This window comes from Meriones unguiculatus, chromosome 8 (genome assembly GCF_030254825.1).
Source record: "Meriones unguiculatus strain TT.TT164.6M chromosome 8, Bangor_MerUng_6.1, whole genome shotgun sequence".
Classification (NCBI taxonomy): domain Eukaryota; kingdom Metazoa; phylum Chordata; class Mammalia; order Rodentia; family Muridae; genus Meriones; species Meriones unguiculatus.
Genome location: NC_083356.1, coordinates 18,496,173 through 18,522,971, shown reverse-complemented (window position 1 = coordinate 18,522,971; position 26,799 = coordinate 18,496,173). Strand labels below are relative to the sequence as shown.

The 26,799-nt window shown below is 51.8% G+C and overlaps 2 protein-coding genes across 5 annotated transcripts; one reads left to right on the top strand and one right to left on the bottom strand.

Annotated features, from left to right (window-relative positions):
• Positions 1-438: 438 nt before the first annotated feature.
• Positions 439-16,417, bottom strand: Mcat (malonyl-CoA-acyl carrier protein transacylase). 3 transcript variants are annotated; one of them, XM_060388927.1, is made up of 6 exons: positions 16,176-16,416; positions 12,724-12,843; positions 10,698-11,214; positions 8,801-8,888; positions 5,349-5,566; positions 439-1,636 (listed from the first exon to the last, which is right to left on the bottom strand). In XM_060388927.1, exons 3-6 carry the CDS (start codon positions 11,109-11,111, stop codon positions 1,184-1,186), a joined length of 1,173 nt encoding a protein of 390 aa, XP_060244910.1. In that variant the 5' UTR covers positions 11,112-11,214; positions 12,724-12,843; positions 16,176-16,416; the 3' UTR covers positions 439-1,183. The 3 variants fall into 3 exon arrangements, with proteins under 3 accessions (XP_060244910.1, XP_021498816.2, XP_060244911.1); XM_021643141.2 differs by lacking the exon at positions 12,724-12,843 and having other exon boundaries at positions 16,176-16,417; XM_060388928.1 differs by lacking the exons at positions 10,698-11,214; positions 12,724-12,843; positions 16,176-16,416 and adding an exon at positions 10,044-10,641.
• Positions 16,418-16,882: 465 nt separating this feature from the next.
• Tspo (translocator protein) lies at positions 16,883-26,376 on the top strand. 2 transcript variants are annotated; one of them, XM_021643172.2, is made up of 4 exons: positions 16,883-17,039; positions 24,133-24,343; positions 24,948-25,086; positions 25,944-26,376. In XM_021643172.2, the coding sequence occupies exons 2-4, from the start codon at positions 24,162-24,164 to the stop codon at positions 26,130-26,132; spliced, it is 510 nt and encodes a 169-aa protein (XP_021498847.1). In that variant the 5' UTR covers positions 16,883-17,039; positions 24,133-24,161; the 3' UTR covers positions 26,133-26,376. The 2 variants fall into 2 exon arrangements, with proteins under 2 accessions (XP_021498847.1, XP_060244909.1); XM_060388926.1 differs by lacking the exon at positions 16,883-17,039 and adding an exon at positions 23,899-23,915.
• Positions 26,377-26,799: the final 423 nt, after the last annotated feature.

Sequence of the window (26,799 nt, the reverse complement as noted above, 5' to 3'; positions counted from 1 at the left end):
GGCTCAGGAGAGGCAAGCCCAAGCTTCTGAGAAGGCAGAGCCTGATCCACAGACAGACAGGCCCAGGTGCTCCAGACCCAGGGCCCATGGAGGAGCCAGTCCTCTGCAGGCAAATGCTGACAACTTTCCAGAATCCTCATTTTCACTGCCTGCTTGGGGCCAAGCCTCAAGCTGAGGAGTTAAAGCCTCAGCTGAGCAGAGGTGCTCACTCAGAGCAGTGCAATCTGGAGGTCACAAGGCCTGTAAATACCACAGCCAGGACCAAGGACAGTTGCACAAGCATGGAGCAGTTAGGCCGTAGGACAGGTCCTGTCCAGAGGCTGACACCCCTGCTGAACACTATCCAGCTTAGCAAAGGCCTCCCAACAACAAACAGGTTCATGGGCTTCGTTCCCGAGACTCGTCCTCATCCCTGAAGGAGAAAGCCAGCCAGGCAGCTTAGAATGGCTCACGTTTATTATGTGTCTCCCCAGAAGCCTCACTCCTCTCCAGCTGTGGAGCAGGCTGTGTTCCCAGGGAAGCCATAGACGCAGCTGAGAACACAGTGACCACTGTCCCATGGACGACTTGGTGGTGGTGGGGTCAGTGTAGATGAACTGGGGCTGGCCTAGGGAGGTCAGGGTCCTCAGGCAGCCTTCCTGCCCAGACACAATACCACACCTTACACTGAGCTCCAAGTTCTTCTACAAGGGACCACGCAGTGCAGGGCATACAGCAGGCACTTAATATGTGCTTCTTGGATATGTTCGGCACATGAGACTCAATCACCCCACTGTAAAGTGAGGAGAGGACAAAGTGGCTGCCAAAGACACCAAACAAACTCAAGGCCAAAGGAGCTAAGGTCTTGGCCCAGGATGAGCATGTCATAGGACGCTGCAACAGGCCTGGCGAGAAGCCAAGTCATGTGTCCACAGCACCCACAGGGCAGGTGTGAGGCTGCTCCAGGCTAGCCATCCCTGTCGTCACGGAGAGGCACGGCTGGGTGTAGAGGCGGAGCAGCGTGCTGGCTGGGCAGACAGTCTGCTCAGGAACTCTTTCCCCAGCAGCCGGATATCTTGTCAGGTGGAAGACGGCTCAGCCACAACACTGGCACTCAAGGGCTATGCCCTGAGGGAAGCCTTAGCCACAACCGAGACGGCAGTGACCAATGTTGAGCCTGAGGAAAAGAGGCAGGCACAGGGGCTCACACCTGGGGGCCATTCCACCCAAGCTCCGAGTGGTCAGGATCTGTGCTGCTCTGCATCACATCCACGTGGTTGTAGGACTTCCACGCCTGCCTGTTGCAGTTCTTCAGGATGCTTCCCAGCTGCCGCCCGGGGCCCAGCTCAAAGGTGCTGGGGAACTCCGTGCCCTTCTTCCGCTCATAGATAGCGTGCATCGTCTGCTCCCACTTCACTGGAGACACCACCTGCTGCCCCAACAGCTTCCGGATGTGTCCGGGATGCATGTATTTATGCCCACTGACGTTGGCATGGACAGAGACCAGCGGCTTCTTGATGTCGATCATGCCTAGAATTTTCACCAGGGGCTCCACGGCTGGCTCCATGAGGCAGGTATGGAAGCCTCCACTCACCGGCAGCATCTTGGTGCGCCTGAAGTAATACTTAGCAGAATTCTTCCGGAGAAACTGCAGGGCCTGGAGGGAAAAACAAGAGGGATCTCTCTGAAGCAAAGGTTCCAGCTGTTGCTGGCATCCTCATGCTATGCACATCTATGTGTGTATGTCACTGGGACAGAACCCATGGTCTGTGTGTACATGTGAGTATGCGTGTGTGTCACTGGGATGGAACCCAGGGGTCTGTGTATGCAAAGCAAGACTTCTACTGAGTTCCATCCTCAGCCCTTGGCTTTTTGAGACAAGGCCATGGTACAGAGCCCAGGCTAGCTTTGCACTCACAGTCCTCCTGTCTCAGCTTCCCGAGTGCTGGGATTACAAGGTGTGAATCACCACATGTGGCCCACAAGTCCTTCAGCTCTAATCTGAGTTCACTCAATTCTAGTTAAGCTGGGTGTACAGTCAGTGTCCCACAGTCTGTCTCTTCTTTCTTTTTTTAGATTTCCTTATTTTATGTGCATGAGTGTTTACCTGTACGGGAGTCACATGCACACCTGGTGCCCAAGGACAACAGAAGAGGGCACTGGATTCCCTAGACCCGGAGTTAGGATGCTTGTAAACCATATGGTTCTGAAAACCGAATGTGGGGCTCCTGCAAACACACGTGCTCCTACCTCTGCACTGTCATCTCTCCAGTCCCCTGGCGGTCTCTTTGTAGGGGCTCATGCTCCCCTGCCCCAGCTGAGCAGTGGCCATATATGAGGAGGAATATAGTCTGTCTTGGCCTCCAACTGGCCAGTGTGGTGGCTCTCACCCTCCTCATCACCCCTGAAAAGGCCCAAGTTCATTGGCTCCACACGGCTGCTGGAAAGTGGCATTCAACTATGATGCAGAGACGGGCTGGAGTGATAGCTCATCAGCTAAGAGTACACAGCACTCTTGCAAAGGACCTGAATTCGGTTCTGAACACCCATGTCTGGCAACTCCAGCTTCAGGGGATTCATCACCGTCTCTGGCTTTCACTCAAATGCCCATACCCACATCTAGACACATGGACATGCACACAACTCAGAGGAAGTACTCTGTTTGTTTGCCTGCTCCACGCCCACGCCCCTCTCTATACTGCCTGCTCCCTCTATACTGCCTGCTCCACGCCCACGCCCACGCCCCTCTATACTGCCTGCTCCCTCTATACTGCCTGCTCCACGCCCACGCCCCTCTATACTGCCTGCTCCACATCCACGCCCCTCTCTATACTGCCTGCAGGACAGGACCTCACAGAAAGACCCAAGCCCACTTCACCAGATCCTTGCCCTTAGGGTCCCAGGTGCTGGTGTCTGCTTTGAGGCTCTCCACAGAAGAGGACTTCCCATCAGCCAAAAGCCTTGCCTGAGAGCCCCTCAGTTTAAAGCTTAAAGCCCTTCAGGGGCCAACCACAGTCTGCAAAGATGTTTCAACAGGGGATGTCCTTCTGTGGCCCTGGGACACAGCTGGGCCTACCAAGCGGCTTTCGGACAGGAGGACTACCCACTCTGCGGGCCCAGTTCCCAACAGCGTCCCAAGCCTGTTCAGAGGCAGTCAGGACGGCCCCTGACTTTACCTCTGTGCCTCAGTTTCCTCGTCTATGAATGTGAAAACAGTTACCCACAGGCTATGATGAGAGCTGTGCTTGGCACAGAGGGTCGACGATCAGGTCAGAGATCCTGAGGCTCTCACACCACACCACCCACTGTAATGACACTGAAGCCACCTATCATTCAGAGTTTAAGAGGTGCTGCTTTTGGCTGCTTGTCCCTCTAAACCCTATCACCTGACAAATGTACACTGCTCACCCGGGCATGGTAATGGGACCATTCTAACCACTGAACACCAACCTCCTTCTTGTCTTTAGTCCAGCAGTCAGCCACAGGGTGAGGATCCAAGCCACAGAGCCTGGCAGGGCAGCTGTGTGCTCTGTGCCATGAGAGGTCAGGGTTCTGTTTCCAGTCCCTTTTCACCCCGGTGCTTCCACACCTACTGAGGACACACCTCAGGACTGGGAGACTCCCTGACTCTGGAACACCAACCTTCCCACCAGGCATGAATCTGACCTCATGCACAGATGCTCGGTGACACTTCCTACGGTATGTGGTCCCCAAGTGCTTCTCAGGGAGGGTTCTGGGCTGATCAATGGCAGAGCCCTGGCAGCAAGGCCAGTCTCTAGATCCAGAAGGCTCCTCTATAAAGCCCTAGTTCTACATAATGCCAAAGGCCAAGGAGCTTTTCCCATAGCAGTTGATGGAAACGAGGCTCCATGTTCGGTGGAACGCCAGCCTCCACCTGGGCTTTTTGGGGTAGCACTACCAAGGCCACCTGAGTAGTCCTTGGCTTCTTAGCCAGGGTCCCCCAAGTGTAATATGCAGACTGGATGTGATGGAACAGAGTTCTGCCTGCCTGGAGCCTCCTGAGCCACTTTCTACACTATTCATGGGGTGAGTACGGTGACCCTCGACCTTGTCAAGTTAGTCACCAAGGGGCTATGGTGGTCACAGGTGTAGAGGTGGTATTTGACTACACCTGCAAAGGGGACCCAAACAGTAGGGACAAAACGACTGGCCAAGTGAGGGAACCACTGACAAACCACTGTGTGAAGTTTTGTTTATTTTTGAGATAAGGTCTCACCATGTAGTTCTGGCTGGCCTGGAACTATGTAGACCAGACTGTCCTTGAACTCAAAGGGATCCTCCTGCCTCTACCTCCCAAGTACTGAGATTAAAGAGGTTCACCACCACACCAGGTTATATGCTGTTGTTTTTGAGAAAGGTTGTAGGTAGTCCAGGCCAGCCTTGAACTTATTAAGTAGTCAAAGCTGTCCTTGAATGCCAAATCCTTTTGTTTTCACCTCCCAAATGCTGGGTTTACAGGTATGTGCTTTCAGCCCAGCTGCTGGACTTCAAATTTAGCCTTCAGTGGCAAATGCTTGAGGTAGAGTGACTGTGAGCATAGGCTGTGAGCACAGTGACTGTAGCACACGCTACACAGAAAGACTCTCACACTTCTGGCTTTTGTTTCTCCATCTGCGCTCCCTTTTGTGTGAAATGGGTTAACGATGCCTAGGTGGCGGACTGGCAGTGAGGGAGCTAAGACACATGACAATTCGCCCTTATATGGCTTCTGGCTGTGCTTTCTTGGTACCTCAAGGTAATACTAGGTCCTCAGCTGCTGCTTCCACAGGGCTCCCGCCCCTCCACTCCGGCCCTTAACCCTTGATCTGCCCCTTACTGTGTTCCTGGACTGGTGTGGTCTTGTCACACTGCTCCTCCTTTTACAACAGGAACTCTAACGGGTCTGTGTCCCTAGTGCTAGTACACCGAAGATCCTGATAAACGACACTTGGAGGAGAGGACTGAGCACTCCAGAGCAAGATCAGATGTTTAAGAAGCTAGGCAAAAAAAAAAAAAAAAAGGCCAGGCCAAACCATCAAAAACAGCTCCTCTCTCAAAGCAAGCAGCCAAACTGCACGCTTTTAAGAAGCCAGAACATAGCACGGAGAGCCCTGGACATGGAGTGGCCTGGCCCTTTGACCTCACCCATGAGCCAGGTGACTGGTTCAGAAATTCCCTGTCTGCAGGGGAGCAGGCAACATCCTGGCTTCTGCTTCCCTCTGCTGCACTCACTCTGCCACACACGCCGTCAGCCCTCAGACCATGCGCAGAAAGGAGCCCACTCTACCACTGGGACCTCACAGGTGTGCAGAGACTCCCTGCTGCGCAATGGACTGGAGCCTGTGAGGGGGGCTCCCATCAACACTAACCTCAAGGTGTCCTGAGATGACCCTGCAGTCAGGAAAGAGGTAGTTGGACACCTGGCACACCGGGTTCTCTATGCCCAAAGATTTGCAGTGCTCCCGGGCTTCCATGCAGGCAAAGGAGAAGTTGGACTGACGCTGGCCGAGGACTGACAGCATCCCACTGGGAACAGCTTCAGATGCCTCTTGCATAGCTTCAGCTCGGACCTTCACTGCATACAGACCTGTCCAGATAGAAGTGCGTTTGGAAGTCTAATGTGAAGTGGAGGTTGAGCCATCATCAAGGGAAACCTGACAGTGGTGATGACTGCCAGTGCCAGGGACACAGTTCTAGTTCTTTCTCTGCTGTGCTGAGAGGTCACATCCAGCACAGAAGAACATGTACTGCACAGGGTGGACCTGAGCTGGCATGGAAAGCCACGTATGGCTGTCAGTCTACAACCCCGCAGAGTGGAGGGTGGGCAGAGGAAGCCCTGTTCCAGGTTCAGGGAGAGAACGTGTCTCAATGGAATGAGGGATTAGGCACATAGTGTTCTTCTCTAGGCTCCGTCACTGCATACACACAGGTATGCGTACCTGCACACAAACATGTGCACACAGCCACAGAGAGAAGTGGGGAGGAAGAGGGAATTAGAAAACAAAAAGTGAAAAGCAGGGTGACCACTATATTAACTTGGGCTGGAAAACTGCCTTGGCATTAAGAGTGCTTATGTTCTTGCAGAGGACTGGGGTTCTGGTCCCATTACCCACACGTGCTATCTCACAACTGCTTGCAACTCCAGTTCCAGGGAATCCAGGGCCCTACGGACTACACACACATGGTACACATAAACTCATGCAAACACACATAGATACGTATAGATAAATCTTTAACTCAAGGAGCTTCCAGCCTAGGGCAGGACTGAAGACTCTTTTTGGTTGTAACAACTGTGAGAAATTCTGTTGACAGTGAGGGGCAGAGACCAGATGCTATAAGGAGATCCCTACAATGTTCAGAAAAGCCCCTAAAACAATAGTCTCCTGGTCCCAAATACCAGTGTGGCTGCTATGGAGTCCGGGGGCGGGGGGGCAGAGAAATGGACTTGGAGCCACATCCTCAGGTTCAATTTTCAGCTAGTAATCCAGACAGTGGCATCCACTCTGCCTGGGCTGTTACAGAAAATGGGAGTTGTTATTTGGGAGAGACTGAAAAGGAACAATAAAGACCACCAGACACACAGGTGGCTGTAAAACTACATACAAGTACACAGACTCCATAAAGCAGACTGTCATAAACCAGGCAGGAGTAATGCACGCAGAACATGAGACTCCAACACTGCCATGGCAGGAGGGTAGAAATGAGCTCAGGTAAAGAGTGATGACAGGGTTGCACCCAGGCAGGCAGCTTCAAGGCTGAGACAAGGGGAAGGGCCATGACAGCACTCCTGTCCTCCCCACTGTCCTTGGGCAGGATAGGCTGACAGGAACAAGGAGAGACACAGGCACTGCCTGGGGCTTGACAGGAGATAGAGAACCTAAGGGGCCAGGCTCATACCTTTCTCTGTATACACCACTCACTCACACATGTAGAACTGTGACAGGAAGCAGGAGAAAACACATTGCAAGGAAGAGAGAGAGTATGTGTGGACATCTCCATGTGAGTGGTAAGTGATTATGACACATGCCACACGAAGACATTTAGCACACACCTGTGAATGCAAACTGCACACAAAACTACAAAGCTAGTACTTTCAGCAGGACATGGAAACACTGCTATCCCTTCCATGATAGTAATATGCTTTTAAAAACACCACTGGGGCTGGAGATGCAGCTCAGGGGCAGAGTGCTTGCCTAGCATGCCTGAGGCCATAGGTTCAATGCCCAGTGCCACTCACTCAAGAAGACCTCATTCCCATTTCTTCTTCCTTCAACACCGGTGGGCTCTAATCTGCCACTGGATTCATGTCCTGTGGACACGTCATATTACAGTTTAACTCCACGGTGGCTCTCCTATTTACATTCCCAGAAACAGAAACCCGGGCTGATCTCTAGACACCCTCAATCTTCATCTCCCACAGGGTATGAAGTGCAGTCATATGGGCTGTCATTCATTTCCCTACTGTCGTTGTCTCGACTCTCTAGAAATGTGCGTTCAAGTCTCTCCTTTGAATTGAACCATTCATCAGACTTTAAACCAATGGACCAACCAGTCAAGCAGGCACTTGTGTGCGTTCTCTCTCTGTGTATCTATTTCTGCCCCTCCCCCCCATACCCTCTCTCACACATAATGTTACCTAGGCTAGACTTGAACTCAAATATCCTCCCCCCTTGAGAAAGGGTCTCACTATGTAGCCCTGGTGGATCTAGAACATGCTAAGTGGGCCAGGCTGGCCTTGAGCTCACCTGGACCCACCTGCCTCTTTCTCATTCTCCAAATACAGGGATTAAGGGCACAAGCCCCAAGCTCAGCTCAAGTCATCTTCTTACCACAGCCTCCTGAGGAGTTGAGACTATAAGCATATGCTCCAGTGCCCAGCTTCAGCAAAACACACATTAAGAAACAGGGCTGGAGAGATGGCTCATCAGTTAAGAGTACTAACTGCTCTTATACAGGACCCAAATTCAGTTCCCTGCACTCATGCTGGGTGTTGAAAATGGCCTTCACAAACACTAGGCAATATTCAAAGTATTCATTTACTCTTTTCACCATAACCCTTATGAGCATCTTCCAAGTGTGACAGCTACAGATGAATGCCTTAAGACTGAAAAGGGCTGGGAGGCAGTAGGGCACACCTTTAATCCCAGCACTCGGGAGGCAGAGGCGTCTACAGAGTTCATCCAGAACAGCCAAGGCTACACAGAGAAACTGTCTCAAAACAACAAACAAACAAACAAACAAAAACCTCAACTAAAAATAAATAAGCAAATAAACAAAAATAAAAGACTACAAAGGAGGGCCAGCAACAGGGCTCAGTGGTTAGAGATGCCTAGGGCCAAACCTAACCTAATCTGAGTTCAATCCTGGAAATCCATACGCTGGAAGGAAGGATAGACTAAATCCTAAAAATTGTCCTGACATCCTCACATACACGGAGGCACATGCATGCATGTACACACACAATTTTATTTCATGTAAGTAAAAAAAGAATGTAGGAGGCAGTGAAGGAAGGCAGCCAAGGGAACAGACCTCATGAGATTACGCACGGAAAGAAAACCTACGGGCTTATCGGGGGGATGCAGAATGAATAAAGTGTAATTGATGAAAAATTAAAAAAAAACAAAACAAAAAAACCTGCACTGACCCCTTCAGACTTCAAAGTGGATCAGTGGAATCTGGTCCTTGAGCTCCAGTGTCACCTGTGGCCTGTGCTCCCTTCCCGAAAACCTTGGAGTGGGTCCAGCACCACTGTCCACAGAGCCCCCTGTCCCCACTGAGCCCAGCAAAAACACAACCTGCACAAGCCACACTCCTTGTGTACCTTCAGAGAACTCCATGGCTCCAGCAAACACGAGGGCTGCAAACTCTCCCACGCTGAATCCAGCTGCAGCAACGCAGTTCTCGATGACCTGCGGAGACAGAGCAGAGCATGAGGCTGAGTCCTCAGGAAGAACTCACTCCTGGGATGTGCACCCTGGAATTGGCAGGGCAGTTAAGCATCATCTTGAGCTGATTCTACAGCTCTCATTCTCCCTTTTACTGATGAGGACCTTCCTTAGCAAGGCAGGCTAAAGTTGATCCTAGCCACACCACGGGCCTGAGTTCTGGATCCTCTTGCCTCTGCCCAGAGTGGCTTCTTGGGCATGTGAGGTACACAAGTTACATGCACACTGCCCATGGCCACTCATGACTGTAAACACAGTACTGGGGGAGGCTGAAGTGAAAGGGTTATAAATTCAATGCTAACACAGCTACATTCACAGTTAACCTTTCCATGCTAAACACCAGTTAACATGTATTGTCCTGGAACTACTCTATTTTAACAGCAAGTGAAATCACGTGCTCTTAGTATCTAGTATCTGCTACTGACTGTGGAACTCAGACAGATATGCCTGCTCTGCCTCCTGAGTGTTGAGATTAAAGGTGTTCACCTCTAAGCCTGGCACCTTCTGTTAACTTTTTTTTTTTTCTTTTAAGATTGTATTTGTGTTTGTGTGTGTGCTTGCCAATGGAAGCCAGAAGAGGGCAAAGGATCTCTTGGAGCTTGAGTTACAGGCGTTTGTGAGCCAGGATCCTCACAAAGCGGACTGAAACTGACTTCTAAAAGAGCAGCAAACACTCCTAAAGGCCAAGCCATCTCTGGGGCCCTCATGTGAGGGACTAAGAATCCCTTTCATTTATGGAAGTCATCTTTTAAAAACATTTTTAAAGGGCTAGAGAGATAAGCTGGTTCAGCAGTTAAGAGCAATGGCTGCTCTTCCAGAGAACCCAGGCTTGATTCTCAGCACACATAGGATAGGTACAAACTGTCTCTAACTTCAAGTCCAGAGGATCCAGTGTCCTCTTGTGGCCCCTGAGGCCGCCAGACACCCATGTGGTACACAGACATGCCTATGAAACACCCACATATAAAACAGATCCTTAAAACATTTAAAAATTACTCTCACTCAAGCTCACCTAAAATCACATGCCCTTACCCCAGTGTGTACTTCTTTCTCTGACACACATCTTTAAAAATAAAAATATTTTTAATCAATTTTTATGTGCATTGGTGTTTTGCTTACATGTACTGTGCGAGGGTGCCAGATCTCCTGGAAATGGAGTTACAGACAGTTGTGAGGTGCCGTGTGGGTGCTGGCACTTGAACCAGGGTCCTGTGGAAGAACAGCTAGTGCTCTTAACCACTAAGCCATCTCTCCAGCCCCTCAAAAACAAAACAAAACAAAAAAAGATTTATGTGTATGGCCAGGTGTGGTGGTGTACGCCTTTAGTCCCAGTACTCAGGAAGGAGAGGGAAACTCTGTGAGTTTGAGGCCAGCCTGGTCTACAAAGCAAGTTGCAGGGTAGCCACGACTGTTACACAGAGAAATCCTGTCTTGGGGAAAAAATAAAAAGATTTATGTGTATGAATGTTTTGTCCGACTGTATGTTATGTGCACGTGGCGCACGTACCTGATACCTGCAGAAGCTATAAAATTGTGTGGGATCCCATGAGAGTGGCGTTATGAATGGTTGCGAACCACCACGTGGGGCTAGGCACCGAACCCGGGTCCTCTTAACTTCTGAGCCATCTCTCAGCCCAATACATTTACCTTTAACATACTATGTTAGCTCGGTGCATTAAGTGTGAACTGAGGGACAGAATGGGGGCCAATAAGAACCAGATTGAGGACCCCGAGACCCAGCAGGCGGGGTCCGGTGCTCTCTCCTCGGCTCACCGCCGGCTGCAGGTGATGTAGCTTCTCCACGGCAGCCAGCGAAGCCACGAAGACGGCGGGCTGGCAATGCACCGTGCGGTCCAGGTCCTCCTGAGGCCCGTGGAGACACAGCTCCAGCAGGTTGTAGCCCAGCACCCGGTGTGCGGCCTCGTAGAGCTGGCGCACGCGCGGGAAGCGGAGCAGGCCGCCACCCATGCCGACCGCCTGGCAGCCCTGGCCCGGAAAGAGGAGCACGGAGCAGCGCGCGGGCGGCCGCCGCGCCACCGCCTCCGGGGCTCCCTGCTCGGCCGTGCTGGCGTCCCGCAGCAGCTCCGCCACGTCCACGGCGTCCGGCGGCGGCTCCCGGAGGGTCGAGGCGGCGCGGCGGCCCCAGGAGCCCCATGACCACCCGGCCCGAGCTACCCGGGCGCCCATAGCGAGACGCAAAGCCGGTGTTCGTTAGCGCGGCGGCTGAGATGCACTGCGGCTGCGCAGCGGTGGGGTCCTCCGCGAATTTCCTGTCGGGTCGCGTAGGTAGCTAGAAAAAAAAGTTCCTATGTTACAGATCCACCCCAGCGTGTGGTCCTGAAGTAGTGTGTGAGCTTCCTTAAACCTTTCCAGCCAGGAACCACAGACAGCATTCCACAATGAGCCTTCAATAGGCAAACTGTGCAACGCTGCCCAGGGGAACGTGAAAGAGTACTGCGAGACCCTGCACATCCTTTCCTTTCTTTCCCTCCCCTTTCCCTTCCCTTTCCTTTCCCTTTCCTCTTTTCTTTTCTGCCAATGATTTTGCCAACCGTGCTATAAGCAAGCAGTTCTCTCGCTGCCTACAAAGCACAACTGGATGCCCAGCTCATAATAAGAAGCCAATAAATCTCCGTGCCATCAAACCAAGTCCAGAATCTGACCCAAGTCAGGCTCACTTTTTGAAATTTTTCAAATTTAGGGGCTGGAGAGATGGCCCCGCAGTTAAGAGCACTGGCTGCTCTTCCAGAGGATCCGGGTTCAATATCCAGCACCCAGATGGCAGCTCACAACTGTCTGTAACTTCTGTTAGTGGGGATCCAACACCCTCAAACAGACACACATGCAGGCAAAACACCAATGTACATAAACAAACATAAAGGAATAAAAATTGAATTCTTCTATTCACAGCCAAGCAGTGTTGGTGCATGCTTTTAACACCAGCACTCTAGAGGCAAAGGCAGGGGGATCTCTGAGTTCGAGGCCAGCCTAGTCTGCTGAGGAAGTTCCAGGACAGCCAGGGCTACACAGAGAAACTCTGTTGCACGATTAGTGACAGAGCAGGACCTGGAAGCCGTGCTTTTGCGGCCTCTGAAAGTTCTTTCAAGTATGGGTCAGACCGACCCTGACCTCATCCCTGAATCACATTTGCAGAACTCTGATCTGTTTTCATTTCCTACCAATCTCTGCTAAGGCACCCAGAACACACACACACACACACACACACACACACAGCACTTTTTAATGAGATCTATGTGGAGGTATGTCCCAGTGTGCTCTAGCTGGCATACAAATGCCGTAGACTTAAAAACCTAAGTAATGGAAATTATATCTCAGGGTCCCAGGTCAAGCAAGACTTGCAGATCCAATGTCTAGGAAGAGTCTGTTTTCTGGACTGCAGATGGCAAGCTTTTCATATCTCACATGATAGATGGGGTCTATCTTCTTATAAGGGTATTAATCTAATCTAATTCATGAAGATTCTACCTCATGATCTAATCACTCTGACTCTCTAGGGTCCTACCTCTAAATACCTTCACCCTGGGGATTAAGGTTTCATATAAGAATTTTATTTTATGTTTTCCTGTGTGTGTATGAGATAGATAGAAACATAGATAGACACATAGATAGATAGATAGATAGATAGATAGATAGATAACTTCACTATGTACCCAGCCTGGATCTCACAATGTAGACTAAGTTGGCCTCCAAATCATAGAGATCTGCCTGCCTCTGCCTCCTGAGTGCTGGGATTAAGGGTGTGTGCCTTCACACATGGCTATTTTTAATTTTTAATTACCTGTGTATGTGTGCGTGGGAGCTTGTGGAGTCCAGAAGAGGGTGTTGAATCCTCTGGATCTGAAGTTACAGGTGGTTTTGAGCCACTTGATGTGGGTGCTGAGAATGAAATCCAGGTCCTCTGCAAAAGCAATATGTACTCTTAATTGAGGAATCATCTTTCTCTAGCCAGAGGGAGGTGGATCTTTGTGAGTTCAAGGCCAGCCTGATCTACAAAGTGAGTTTCACAACAGCCAGGGCTGTTACAGAGAAAAGCCCTGTCTTGAAAAAAAAAAAAAAGAAAGAAAGAAAGAAAGCTGGAAAAACACAAACAAGAAAGATATAAATTCCACAGAAAGAAAGAAGATAGAAACCCCAGTAACTGGATGTCTAGAAAATGAAAAGAGGATAAGCTGTGTTCCCTGTCCTGGCTGACCCCGGACTCTCGCTAGACAAGGAGAAAGCTGAAGAACAGGTCTCCCAGGTGGTCGCTCACACCTTTGATTCCAGAGGAGGCAGGTGGATTTCTGAGTTTGAGGTCAGCCTGGTCTACAGAACAAGTTCCAGGGCAGCCAGGGCTACACAGAGAGACCTTGTCTCAAAAAATCAAACCAAACCAAACAAAAAAACAAAAAACAAAACAAAAAAACAGGACTCGTTCCTTCCACAGCATCCTCAAGTTTAGCTATGCCCAGTAGCAGCTGCTTCTAGAAGCAGAAGAAAGAAATCTCAAAGACCTATTTGAGAATATCTTTGAAAAATGGTTAGATCCTAGAACCTTTACCTCTTCCCAGCCACTGGCCCTCGTTTCCAGAATCATCTGAGCTTCAGTCTGGAAAAGGTCAATGAAAGGATGGGGGCATGAATTCCGGGGTTCCTCTGGAACAGGCTGACTTAGCGACCCACTCCAGTGCTCTGCTGTAGTGAACTCCCAGAACCTTAAAGTCAGTCCCTTATCCTCCAAGTAAGGGACTGGAGAGGCTGGCAGATGCTAACTATTCCAAAAGGAAAACCCTGAAGTTATTAACATTCCAGAAACAGTGAGCCTAAACTACTGAGCTGTCACCAACAGGCTTATTTTGTTCATTTTTTCTCCTTTTTCTTTTCTCTTCTCTTCTTCTTCTTCTTCTTCTTCTTCTTCTTCTTCTTCTTCTTCTTCTTCTTCTTCTTCTTCTTGCCTTTTCAAGACAGGGTTTCTCTGTGTAGCCCTGGCTGTCCTGGAACTGGCTTTGTAGACCAGGCTGGCCTTGAACTCAGAGATCTTCAGCCTGCCTCTGTCTCCTGACACCCAGAATTTGTTCGTTTCTTTTATTGTGAGGAGACACCCAAGGTTCCCATGCATCTGAGGAAAGCCTCTTATGGACAGAAAAAAAAGCCAACATAGAGAATTTGGAAACCAAGGAAAGAAGAAAGCTGTCGCTTTTAAATATTAACTTTATGGCCAGTGAGATGGCTCTGTGGGTCAGGGTGCTTGCTACAGAGCCTGAAAACCTGAATTGGGTCCCCGGAACCCACATGATGCTAGGAGAGAACCGAGTTTAGCAAACTAACTTCATATATAAAATAAATAAATGTAAAAAATTTTATAAATGATCATTGACTTCTATAGAAGGTAGGACAGCACACGTATAAGATAGAAATAATATAATAGTGTGAACAGAAAACAAACAGCAAAGCAGAACTGAAACATTCAGTGAAGTCCAAAAGAAACCACTGGGGAAGGGAGGGAAATAAAAAGGTGAAACATAAGAACTAAGCAAGAACAGAAAGTGAGAAGATCAGCACAGGAAGTCCAGGGCTCTGAGTGGCAGGCATTCCAGAAAGAGAAGTGAGGAAACAGAGGACAGGAATCAGTTAAAAAAATAAAAAGGCAATTCAATTTTGAAAGGTAACAAACAGGTCTTTCCACACTGATAGGGGTGTTGAAACCAGGCATGGTGGTGCACACCTGTAGCCCCAATCACTTGAGAGGATCGTGAGTTCAAGGCCTGCCTGGATTGCACAGGACGCTCCAAAGCAAAGATTAAAAAAATGAGGGCTGGAGAAATGGATTAGAGGTTAAGAACACTGACCTATCTGTTCTTCCAAAGATCCTGAGTTCAATTCCCAGCAACCACATGGTGGCTCATAACCATCTATAATGAACTCTAGTACCCTCTTCTGGCATGCAGGCAGAAAACTGTATAAATAATAAATAAATCTTTTAAAAAATGAGGGCTGGGCTTGGTGACACACACCTGTAATCCCAGCACTCAGTGGGGCAGAGGCAGCCAGATCTCTGTGGGTTTGAGGCCAGCCTGGTATACAAACTGGAGTCCAGGACAGCCAAGGCTACACAGAGAAACCCTGTCTCGAAAAACAAAACAAGAAAGGGGGAGGGGGGTGCTGGAGAGATGACTCACAGGTTAAGAGCACTGGCTGCTCTTCCAGAGGACCTGGGTTCAATTCTCACAGCCATCTCTTAACTTCAGTCCTAGGATGTCCAATGCCATCTTCTGGCCTTCTGGCCTCTGTGGGTACCAGGCACAGACATGATGCACACACGTACATGTGGCAAGATACCATTCACATGAAAGAAAGAGAGAGAGAGAGAGAGAGAGAGAGAGAGAGAGAGAGAGAGAGAGCAGGCCCTTTGAGAGCTGCTGGCTCAATGGTCTAATCTTAAACTCACATAGAAGGTTGTACTGGTAAAATTTCAAAACTTTGCAGCCTAAAGTTAAACTTTTCCAGAAAGAACCAGACAGACTGCATCCAAAGGCTGTAGCAACAAGGTGGCATCAACAGCTGAGTGGATCAGTGACCTGTACAGTTGCATACAGGACAAGGCCACTAGACCACAAGACACCTTCAGGGTTCTGAAGGACAGTGGACTTCTTAGAGAGACATCAGTCCACCATGGGGGGAGGGAACAGGTTTGTAAGGTCACTTCCAGGCACTCTGGCAAGAGCTCTAGGAAGACTGGCTCAACCTAGACAAAATGGAACCGCTAAGAGGGAAGACGCTTTGGTCCATTTTTGGTTGCTATCGCCGAACGCCACAGAGACCTGGGCCGCTTATATAGAGTGGAAGTTTATTCCGCGTACAGTCCTCAGGGTTGGAAAGTTCTAGGTCAGAAGCTGCATCCGACAAGGGCCTCTTTGCTGGTGGGGTCCCTCTGCAGAATACAAGGGACGCAGGGCATCAGCTGGCAAGAGGGCCACAGCAAAGAAGCAGCACTGGCTGGCTTTGATAACACTCAAGGACAACGGATGCATCTCTTCCTACACGGATCACGACTGGAGGGGCCCCACAGTGACTCCTCGGGACCTAATCGCTTCTTCATCCACCCGGCCCCATCTCTTGATTCTTCACCTCAGGGACTAAACTTCCACCAGAGTTTCCCCCCAGGGGGCATTCAAGCCTTGGCAAATACACAGCAGGGCACCAAACCCATCCAGGAAGGACACAGGATATCCCAGAAGGGTACAGACTTACTGAAAGACGATGGGCATGTACCGGGCACATACAGCCATTGCCCCAGGGATTGGCAGGACTCCAGAGGTGTGCGGAGAGACGTCACAACCAGACCCCTTCGGCTGCTGCGCCCCGGCTCCCGAAGAGGAAGCACTGGACTGGGACGGCGCCTTAGGGCGTCAAATGCTCGCCAAGTAACCACCATTATCTGAGTTTCATTCACCGAACCTGTGTAAAAACGCCGGGTGTGGCGGGGCACGGTGTTAATCTCAGGGCCTAGAAAGTTGAACCAGGCGGATGGGTGGAGCTCCCCAGCCCGCCAGCCAGTTTCTTATAATCGACTCCCTGGAAGAGGTTGAGCACTGCCAGCAAGTGGGTGTGGCCAGGCATAGCGCTCAGGGCCTTATACGCCAGAAAACGGCAGAAAGTGGTTAGTTTTCTTTCGTTTTGAGTAGTGCTAGGGATTGAACTCTAGGGCCCCTTGTGTGCAAAGAAAGCACTCCACAATGGAACTATATCCCCAGTGCCTCATTAAAGAAATTGGAATATATATATATATATATATATATATATATATTATATAATACGCAGCCCGGAGTGGCAGCGAGCTCACTGTCCTCCTCCTGTCCCAGCCTCCCGGGGTGGGATCACGAGCACGTGCCACCATTCCCTGGCATTCCTTGTCTGCAGAACAGTGGCCTGTGGGGGATGCTCGGAGCAGGGATCTCTCCCCTCTGTATCCAGGGAAAGAAGAGAGGGATGCCTGGCCAAGGGCGGGCCTGGGGAACCAGGGTGCCTCGGGGTGCGTCGCAGGGCGGGGCGGGGCGGGGTCAACCGCCACCAACCTCTGTGCGCAGTACTCTTCACGGAGCCGCCAGCGATCGTGTAAGTGGGGCTGCTGGCGGGTGAGGCCCGGACAGCGGGGAGCTAAAAGGGAAACTGAGGCCAGGATCGAGCGGGCGGAACTCCTCCCGAGAGTGTGCTGTTGAGGGGGGGGGGGGTTGGCACCTTGGGGACAGCGGCCAGGGTCCTGCGCCTCGGCGGGGCCGAGAGAGAGAAAGAGAGAGAGACAGAGAGACAGAGAGACAGAGGCAGAGAGGAGGGAGGGAGCCTCTGGCTGCTGGGAATACTGCTTTCCTTGCAGGAGAGTGTTGGGACCCGTGGGAAAGGCAAAGTGTAGTTGGCGGGGCTCGCGGCCCTGCTGTCTGAGAGCAAAGCCTGCTTCTCCTGCACTTGTGGTGCGGAGAGAGGCGTGCACTCGGGCACTGCGTGTGTGTATCTGTGCCTGGCCGGGGCTGGACTGAGACCCCCCCCCTTCCAGAAACTCCTGACAGTGGGTACCTGAGGGGGACGGGGGAGGTGCGGGGGACAGACAGCAAGCTAACTTTCTACTCTGTGCTTTAGCCTTTCTCTGCCGGGTCTTTTCGGCTTCTTCTGTTCGTGTTCCGCTTGCTAGGGGTTGTGCAAGCGGCGGCTCCTGAAAGCCAGCTTTGTTTGAAAGAGTTGCCACTCCGCAACGCCATTTCCCCACACTCCTGACCTCTTCATTACCAGTTCCTGCCGGTCTTAACCGACCTGTTCCTGGCACTGTGATAACTTTCAGAATGAGAAAGGCTGGCAAGAGGTAAAAGGTATAAGGAGGATTTGCAGGTTCTTTACGAGCAAAAAGTTCTAAACTGCCCCGGGGCAGCAATGGATCGCAGCCGAAAGAAAAGCTCAAGGATTTGGGAGGAGCTTCTTGCAGCGGAAGGAAAAGGGCCAGGCGGGCTCCTTTCTGTTTCTGGGTCACAGTCTCTCGGGAGGTCCCAGGCCCACAGGCTCCGTCCTAGCGTCACAGACTGGGACGCCCCAGTAGGAGAAGGTGTGAGGTTGTCTAGCTAGGTGAAGCAGTACAGACGCTACAGCCTCCGCGACGGAGGGCTCGAGCATCTTATCTGCTGTCCTACGAAGAGATGGGGCCCGAGGCTCCATGGAGCTGAGTGATAGCCCCAAGTATGGACAGGGTGATGCTGTTGGCCAGAAACCCTTCGGACACTGGGAAGAGAGTAGTGGCAAACTGTGGACCCGATCTTTGCCCAAGTCACTGTATCCCAAGGAGAGGTGATGGAGGTATCCGAGAGTGTGTCATTATGGGTGTTAGAGACACAGACCTGGATGGACCCTTCTACAGCCTTCTGACCCTCAGTTTCTTCACCTGGAAAGCGGCACTAGCAAATGAGTGACCCTTGGCTCCTCCCCCTGAGGTCCTGTGGTATTGAAAGTGGAGAAAGCCTACAACCCTGTTCTGCTGTGTGGTCCTACTCCCTCTATCCAAGGTGCTCTCCAGAGGTGGAGAGGTAGCCGCTTCCTCCCCTAGAGGAAGCAGATGTAAGTGGTCCCCACACTGATCGCCATGGCCCTATGTGGAGTCTTCCAGGGAGATCTTGGTGTCCTGTCCTTCCTTCCTGGGACAGCCCAAGGACGCTTAGCAAACCGGTAGCAGGGTAAAGCTTTGGATGTTATGTGCCTTCTGAGACAGAAATCAAGGGTGGGCAGGCAGCATTGCCCCCTCTCAGTATCCTGGCCCTGCCCTCTGTACCATCCTGGGACTCCACCTCGAACTGATGTCCTGCCCAGCTCAGCCTAGCCCAGGGTGACTCAGCTTTGTGGGCCCCACCCCTGCCTGTCTAGCAACCCTCCATGTGGGTGACTCAGGAACTGGGCAGTCTCCAAAAGGCCCCTGGCCCAACTCTGCCCTGCGGTTTCCAGTGGGGCTGGTGACTGTCCTGTTTTGTGACTTTTGATGGGAAGAGGGGTCCTCCCTCCGAACCTCAGTGCAGCAGAGCATAAGCACAGCCTTTTCGGGGCAGCTGGAGTCTGGGGTTCAGTGTCCTGCCGCTAGATCCTGTCCTCACGGTGTGTCCTTGGGACAGCTACCACCCTTTTTTTATTTAGTAAATGTATAATGAGAGACTTGACGGACTCTGAAACCCATCAACAGAGACATTTGATGTCCTGTTTGGCCCTGCTTGGGGACTTCCTAGGTACAGAGTATGGGCCTGACTCCCTCCTCCCCCTACCCCCCCCCCCCCCGTGCTGGGTGCTGTGACAGGAGCGCTTTTTTTTTTTTGTCCTTTTTTTTTTTGTGACAGGGTTTCTCTGTGTAGCCTTGGCTGTCCTGGGCTCACTCTGTAGACCAGGCTGGCCTTGAACTCACAGAGATCCACCTGCCTCTGCCTCCCAACAGCAACACTTTTGCCTGCAGAGTAATGGGGAGAGGGAAGAGGTACTGACTACCCTGGCGGTTAAGGGAGGCAAACCTCTAAGGCAGGGCTGGCAGGAAGGGGGCCAGCTACACAGGCTCCAGCCTGCTAGGGAATGTTAAGAGAAGGGCAGATGCTGAGGGACCCCAGGGGCTTGCTGGTTGTGGGGAGGGGCAGGGCTGAGTTGGAGCAAGAATCCACTGCCATCAGGCACCGGTTTTGTGTGTGTGTGAAATGGGCATGTTTGGAACTTGGTGAAGCACGCCGCCAGCAGCGGCGGTGCTTGCCCTGTGATCTAAGTGCGTGGGAGGCTGAGGCAGGAGGGCTTACTCTCAGTTTGAGGCAAATCTGGGCTATATCATGAGTAGCTTTGTGTCTTATTAGAAGAGAGGAGAGGAGGCAACACTATAAGCTGGGCCACAGCTGCGCAGGCCTGTAATTGGAACACTTAGGAGCTGGGAGGCTGATGGAGGAGCCTCGTGCATTCAAGGTTTAGCCAAAGCTATAGAGCGAGCTCCAGGCTAGCTTGGGCTCCTGTCGTAAACAAACAAAACGAACAACAAAACCAACAGAAAACCCTGACAGGCGTCGCTCTGGTCTTAGAGTGGGAGTGATACTGTGAAGGGGACTTGGCAACAGGAGGAGCAGTGACCTTGTTAGGGACAGTGAGCTCTTTCCTCCTTCCTCCCTCACCCCTTCTTATTAAGGCAAAGTCTCTGTGTATCCCATGCTGGCCTAGAACTCACAATCATCCTGCCTGAGAGGATTACAGGATGTGCTATGTTGCTTGGAGGGACAGTGCAGTTTCTTGTCTAAACTTTGGCAAATGCACAGATGCAGAACAAACGGCCCCCACAGGCCCCACCCCTCTCCTTTCCCCAGAGAGTTTCTCAGACTCCAGCTACTCCTCCCCATTCAGCTTCTCAGACCCTCAGGTACCCCCCCCCCATTCAGCTTCTTAGGCCCCTCAGCTACTCCCCATACAGCTTCTCCACCAGGTTTAACCTCCAGAACTTGCTGCCTTTCCACACAGGGCCCAGTAGGCCCACCTTGCTTCCCGTCACTCATCTTCTGCAGTTACGATCCTCTCCCTCCATCTTTCTTTACTCTTTGGGACCTGATGCATTCAAGGGACACTGAGCACTGTCAGTCTGTACGAGACTCCTCCTGAGGTTCCTTCTGGCCCAGGATCGCAGTTTGGCAAGACCGCTAAATGTGTCCAAGGGGCCTGTGATGGCCATGCCTCCCGTAGTGGTGGCGTGATCCTGATCATCTGTGGAAGGGGCTCTTCTGAGAGCAAGAGGGCAAACTGATCATATTCGGGGTACTCACTGCACAGCCCCCCAGTCTGCCTCTGGGCCTCAGTTTCTCATGGTGTGGCATGGGGCCTCCTGCTTGCTCTGACCATGCTGATCCAGGGATAGCCATGCCCATACACATGGCTCCCTCTGGCTCCCTGGATTCCACACTGCTGTGGCATTTATTAGAAAGGCAGGGCATGTCCCCATTGCAGAGATGAGCAGCCCCTGAGGTGGCCCAGGCTTGCCTGAAGTGATACAAGCCTGAGCTAAGTCTTGGGCAGATGTTCCCCGTATCCCTTGCTTTCTCAAGGGGGGTGAGACCTGTGATTCGCCACTTGGTAATGATGGAAGAAAATGCTGTTGAGCTCCTTGTCTGTGCTGGGAGCACCTCCCCCCACCCCCACCAATGTTTTGTTCTGCCTTAAGGTTAAGTTGAAAACAGCTGGGTGGTGGTGGCACCTGCCTTCAATCCCAGCACTCAGGAGGCAGAGGCAAGAGGATCTCTGAGTTCAAGGCCAGCCTGGTCTACAGAGTGAGTTCCAGGATGGCCAGGGCTACACAGAGAAACCCTGTCTCCACCCTTCCCCCATGAAAAAGGTCATGCCAGAAACAGTTTTCAACTCATTAAACATGTCCTCTAAACCACCAGTGGATGCTGTAGGCTGGTCATCCCAGCTTCACAGAAGCTTGACGAAGGAAGTTTTCAAGTGCAAGGTCTGGGCGACAGAGTGAGTTGAAAACCAGCTTTACTAGTCTAGTTTGCTTTCCATTGCAGTGATAAGATAAAGCACCCCGACCGAAGCGGCTTGTGGAGGAAAGGGTTCATTTAGCCTACAGGTTATGCCTACAGGTTATGCCTCGTCGCCGAGGGAAGTCAGCAGGAAGCTGGAGGCAGGAACTGACGCAGAGGCCATGGAGGGGTGCTGTGTACCTGTTTGTTCCCTTGCTCGGCCTGCTTTCTTATACCTCCCAGGTCCACCATCTGCCCCGGGGTGGCACCACCCACAGTGCGCTAGACTCTCCCCCAGCAGGAGAATGCCCCACAGAATTACTATAACCCAGTCTAATGGAGGCCCTTTCTCACGTTGACATCTCTTCCCAGACGACTCAAGCTTGTATCAAGTTGACAAAAATCTAACCAGGACACTTAGTGAGACCTTGTCTCAGAATAAAAGGTCAAACAAACAAGCAAACAAACAAACAAAAACAGCTGGGCATGTAACTCAGTGGCAAAATGATTGTCTGGTATGAATGAGGCTCAGGTTCAGTGTCCTCAGAACCAGTTAAAAAAAAAAAAGACAAGTCTGGGAATTGAACTCAGGACATCTGGAAGAACAGCCAGTGCTCTTAACCTCTGAACCATCTCTCCAGCCTCCAAATAAATGAATCTTAAAAAAAGAAGGAGGAGGAGGAGGAAGAGTTTAGAGGAGCGAGTCCATCATAGCGGGTAGCCATGGCAGCAGGCAAGCATAGTGGATGGAGCAGGAAGCTAAGAGCTCTCATCTTCAAACGCGAGCATGAAGTAGGCAAGGCATTTGGCTTTCAAGGCCCCATGATCACCTCCTCCAGCAAGACCATACCTCCTAAGCCTCCCCACACAGCACCACCAACCAGGAACCAAATAGTCAACTATCTGAGCCTATGGGGGACATTTCCATTCAAACCACCACAGACAGTGAGGGGGTTTTTGTCACACCGTAGACTGTAGGGCCTTGTTAATGAAGCTGTCTGACCACCTACCACTGAGCTGCGTCTCCAGTCCATAAAATTTGGATGTGGGAGGTTATCCTCTCCTCCACCCCCTGTGTGTGTGTGTGTGCATTTTAAACTTTTTATTTATTTATTATTTATACAGTACTCTTTCTGCATGCATGCTTGCACACCGGAAGAGGGCACCAGAGTTCATTATAGGTGGTTATGAGCCACCATGTGGTTACTGGGAATTGAACTCAGGACCTTTGGAAGAGCAGACAGTGCCCTTAACCACTGAGCCATCTCTCCAGCCCGTGCGTGTGCATGTGTGATTGTGTGTGTGACACACGCTTGTGTACAGGCATGGAGGCCAGAGGTTGACATCAGGCAGCTTCCTCAATGGCTGTCCCCTTTATTTACTGATGTAGAATCTCTTGCTGAGGCCTGAGGTTGCCAATTCCAGCTCATCTAGCTGGCATGCTCTGGGGAATCCCCCGTCTGTGCCTCCACAGTGCTGGAAGCACAGGTGGGTCACCACAGCCACCCAGCATTCATATGGATTACTGGGGGTCCAAACTCCATTTTCCACACCCACACAGCAAATAATTTACCCAGTAGAGCCACTTCCCCAGCACAGCCTCCTATCTAATGCAAGCAGACACACACCCCCGATTATCCAGCTACTGACAGTGTGTGTTAGCAGGAACCAGTTTTAAAAATGATTTATTTCTTTTTATATGCATTGGTGTTTTGCCTGCATGTATGCCTGTGCGAGGGTGTCAGATCCCCTTGGATTGGAGTTACAGACAGTTGTGAGCTGCCATGCAGGTACTGGGTTTGAACCCAGGTCTTCTGGAAGAATAGCCAGTGTTCTTAACTGCTGGGCCATCCTTCTAGCCTAGAAACCTTTTTCCCCCCTTTTTGGATGGGGAAACTGAGCCAGGGCATTGACTGGCTTAGTTAGCACTACTATAGCAAGCAGAGGCAGAGCTGGCCCTGGACTTCTACACCAGCTAGGGTGTCCCATTCTCAAGCTCACAGGGCCATGACTTCAGCCCAGAGATTGGCTGCAAAGGGTCTTGACCATTTTTCCTGCGCGTCCACGTGTGGGTAACTTTGTGACCATGGCAGAGCCTGGCCTCGAGCGCGCAGTGACACTGGGCAGGCTGCCCTCCCTCTCTGGTGCACCGGGTGGACCTCTGAGGTAGATACCTGAGTATAATGATACTCCATGCTGCCCACAGGGGACGCTAAAGTAGGCAGTGTCAATATTCTGCACTGGTGGAAACTGAGGCAGGAGGATTGAAGTGACTTCTTTGAGGTCATGGTAGGTGAGCATGAAAAACGGTTTTGAGGAAGCTAAGCTTTGCCAGCTGCCAGTCACCAAGAGTATTAATGAATAAATGAATGAATGATGGGCTATCACCCTGCAAAACCATGTACAGACCTCCCAGAACCCCTGAGTGACACTGGCCTGAGGTGCAGCGGGGCTGAGAGCCTTCCTAACAGAGGGGCAGAGACCAAAGGTGAGGTGAATGAATAGGTGCCCGCAGTAGGGGTAGAACCCAAGGTGGGGTGGAGCCCCAGTGGTGCCTCCAGGCAGGGGCGTGAGTGGAGTGGGGTGTGGACTCTGCTCTCCTGCCTCACTCACCAGGAATAGGTCGATCCTGGGGGACAGGACCTCAGAGGAGACGGCCGTGACGGATATTTCGAACTCTCACTCTAGCCTGTGTTCTCTCTCAGCTCTTTCCAGAACAGCAGCTGCAGCAGCTATGTCTTCATCCTGGGTGCCCGCTGTGGGCCTCACCCTGGTGCCCAGCCTGGGAGGCTTCATGGGCTCCTACTTCGTGCGCGGTGAGGGCCTTCGCTGGTATGCTGGCCTGCAGAAACCCTCCTGGCATCCTCCTCGCTGGACACTGGCTCCCATCTGGGGCACGCTGTATTCGGCCATGGGGTAGGTGGTTGCCGGTGCTAACTTGCAGTGCCTAGTTCCCCAGGGAATCAGGCTAGCCACTGAGCTGCTTTGCAGAGGGAGGCCCCGGGACAGAGTGGCACCATCTCCCCATTGGGAAACGGAGGGTGGCGAGGCTGCCAACCTATGCATTGCAAGTTTGAACTTTTTCCTGCTTGCCTCTGGGAACTCTGCCTGGGCTTAAACTACCAAGGCCGTCCATGTGTAAAGGTTAGTGTGGACAAGAGCAACAAGTGCCAAGACAAACATGGGGCAGCCACAGTCTCTCGGTTGTACTGTACAGCACCAGGCCCTCTTGTGGTTCATTCCCAGCAGCCCACCGCAGCTGTTGCCTCATGACCCCGACAGCCTGCGTGATCAACTTGTCACTTGCTTGTCCCCTCACCCCTGGAACTACATGCTGACTCAGATCCTTAACACAAATATCTGTAGCAATCTTAGAAGAAACAAAGGCCCAGAGGGGGTGAGCAGCTTTTCTAAGATCACACAGAACTCTGGACAAATGGGAGTCATCGCTGTGTGGTCTCAGAGGAGGGTAATGTTCTTGGCCTTGCCCTGCGATGTCCTGACTGGTTGTCTGTTTTAGGTATGGCTCCTACATAGTCTGGAAGGAGCTAGGAGGTTTCACAGAGGAGGCTATGGTTCCCTTGGGCCTCTACACTGGTCAGCTGGCTCTGAACTGGGCGTGGCCCCCCATCTTCTTTGGTGCCCGGCAGATGGGCTGGGTAAGTGTGGTTGTAACTTGACTCTTGGGTCACTGGAGATGGCCCTGGGAGAGCGGGTGACATCACATCCCAGATGGGGTCAGGTGGCAGGGAGGCCTGTGGCTCACAGCCTTTCAGAAGTTCCGGTAGTCAGGTTCAGTGGGGTCCCTGTCATCCAGCTCTTGGGAGGCTGATATGGGATGATTGGCTGAGCCTAGGAGAGGGCCAGGCCAACGTAGGTGACAATGACCTGTGCACTAAGGCCCTCTCAGCCCATCTTCCCTCCATGAAGTAAGTCTGGAGGGCCAGGTTGAAGCGGGTGGGGCTGCGATCTTGGGTTCAGAAGAATGATGAGAGGCGCCAGCCTTACATCTGGTGCTGTGCATGTGACATGTGGGGACAGAACCTCTCCTTGAAAATATTCTTGCTCAGCTTTGGTGATGCATGCCTGGCCTGTAGTCCCAGCAGAGGCAGGAAGATCGCTGTAAGTCTGACAGCCTGGTCTACAAAGCTGGTTCAAAGTCAGCTAAGACTATACATTGAGAACAGCCTTAAAAAAAAAAAAAAAAAAAAAAAGCTATGCTGAGCCTGAGTTGTGCATACCATAACAGTTTGGCCCCACACTGGCCTCTTGGGTCAGTACTTGACACATTGCATTTTCAGGTCAGAGGCCTTGAAGGTCCCTTCTTTGACATGCTGTGTTCCTGGGGAGCTGTCATGCATACTCTGTACAGGCAGGCAGGGACTAGCAGCCAAGGAAACTGAGGCCGAGAACAGAGGCAAGCCTCATGCCATAAGGGTGCAGGAGGGCTAAGTGAGGATTCCGGCTTGTAGACTCAGCAGGGACTTAGCCTCTTCCTCATGTCTTGTCTCTGCAGGCTTTGGCGGACCTCCTGCTCATCAGTGGGGTGGCGACCGCTACGACCGTGGCTTGGCACCGAGTGAGCCCACCGGCCGCCCGCCTGCTCTACCCCTACCTGGCCTGGCTGGCCTTTGCCACCATGCTCAACTACTCCATATGGCGTGATAACTCTGGCCGGCGAGGGGGCCCAAGGCTCCCAGAGTGAGAGCACCTAAGCCATCAGGACTACAGCACTGCCAGCCAGGCACCGTGGTGGTGGCTGTCAATCATGCTTTCATGACCACTGGGTCTGCTTGTCTGCCTGAGTCTTGGCCCAGGAAGCCACCAGGTAGGTCAAGGTGGTCAGTGCCAAGTCCCATGCAGGGACAGTTGTATCTGCCTTTCTTCATTGCTCCAGAATATGCCCGAGGAGCACAGGCTTTTAAAGCTAAATAAAGTCTTTAATTTCACCTGTGGTAGACTCTGCGCTTACTGGGACATCTGGCCTGCAGGTCAGGCATACTGTCGTCATGCAGGATGGCTCTATTGCCGAGGCTGGGCCAGTCTGGGCTGTACCATCCAGATTCTGCACCCAGGGGGGCCCTGGCAGGAAGTGGGTGTTGAGTGTCAACACTGGTGGACAAAGCCATCTTGCTGACCCAGACATCTGGCCCTGGAGGGGCCACCTAGCCCTACCCTGGGTGACCTATAACCTCTTTAGGCCAACAGCCGGCAGAAGGACGTGTCTGTCACACGGTCACTACCTCAGCCACCCTCCTGCTTCAAGATGCCACAAGCACCCCATGGCACAGGCTCCCATGCCGGGCACTTTTAGGGACAGTGCACCCAAGGTCGGAGGGGCAGTGCACAGTTTCAGCGATGCCCCGCAGTAT

Excerpts from the sequence above, each read along its gene's own strand:
- Mcat (XM_021643141.2), bottom strand. The coding sequence starts at position 11,111 with ATGGGCGCCCGGGTAGCTCGGGCCGGGTGGTCATGGGGCTCCTGGGGC. Across the intron at positions 8,889-10,697 it reads TACATCACCTGCAGCCGGCG|GTCATCGAGAACTGCGTTGC; the intron begins GTGAGCCGAGGA and ends CTGTCTCCGCAG. Across the intron at positions 1,637-5,348 it reads TCATCTCAGGACACCTTGAG|GCCCTGCAGTTTCTCCGGAA; the intron begins GTTAGTGTTGAT and ends TTTTCCCTCCAG.
- Tspo (XM_021643172.2), top strand. The coding sequence starts at position 24,162 with ATGTCTTCATCCTGGGTGCCCGCTGTGGGCCTCACCCTGGTGCCCAGC. Across the intron at positions 24,344-24,947 it reads ACGCTGTATTCGGCCATGGG|GTATGGCTCCTACATAGTCT; the intron begins GTAGGTGGTTGC and ends TGTCTGTTTTAG. Across the intron at positions 25,087-25,943 it reads GTGCCCGGCAGATGGGCTGG|GCTTTGGCGGACCTCCTGCT; the intron begins GTAAGTGTGGTT and ends TTGTCTCTGCAG.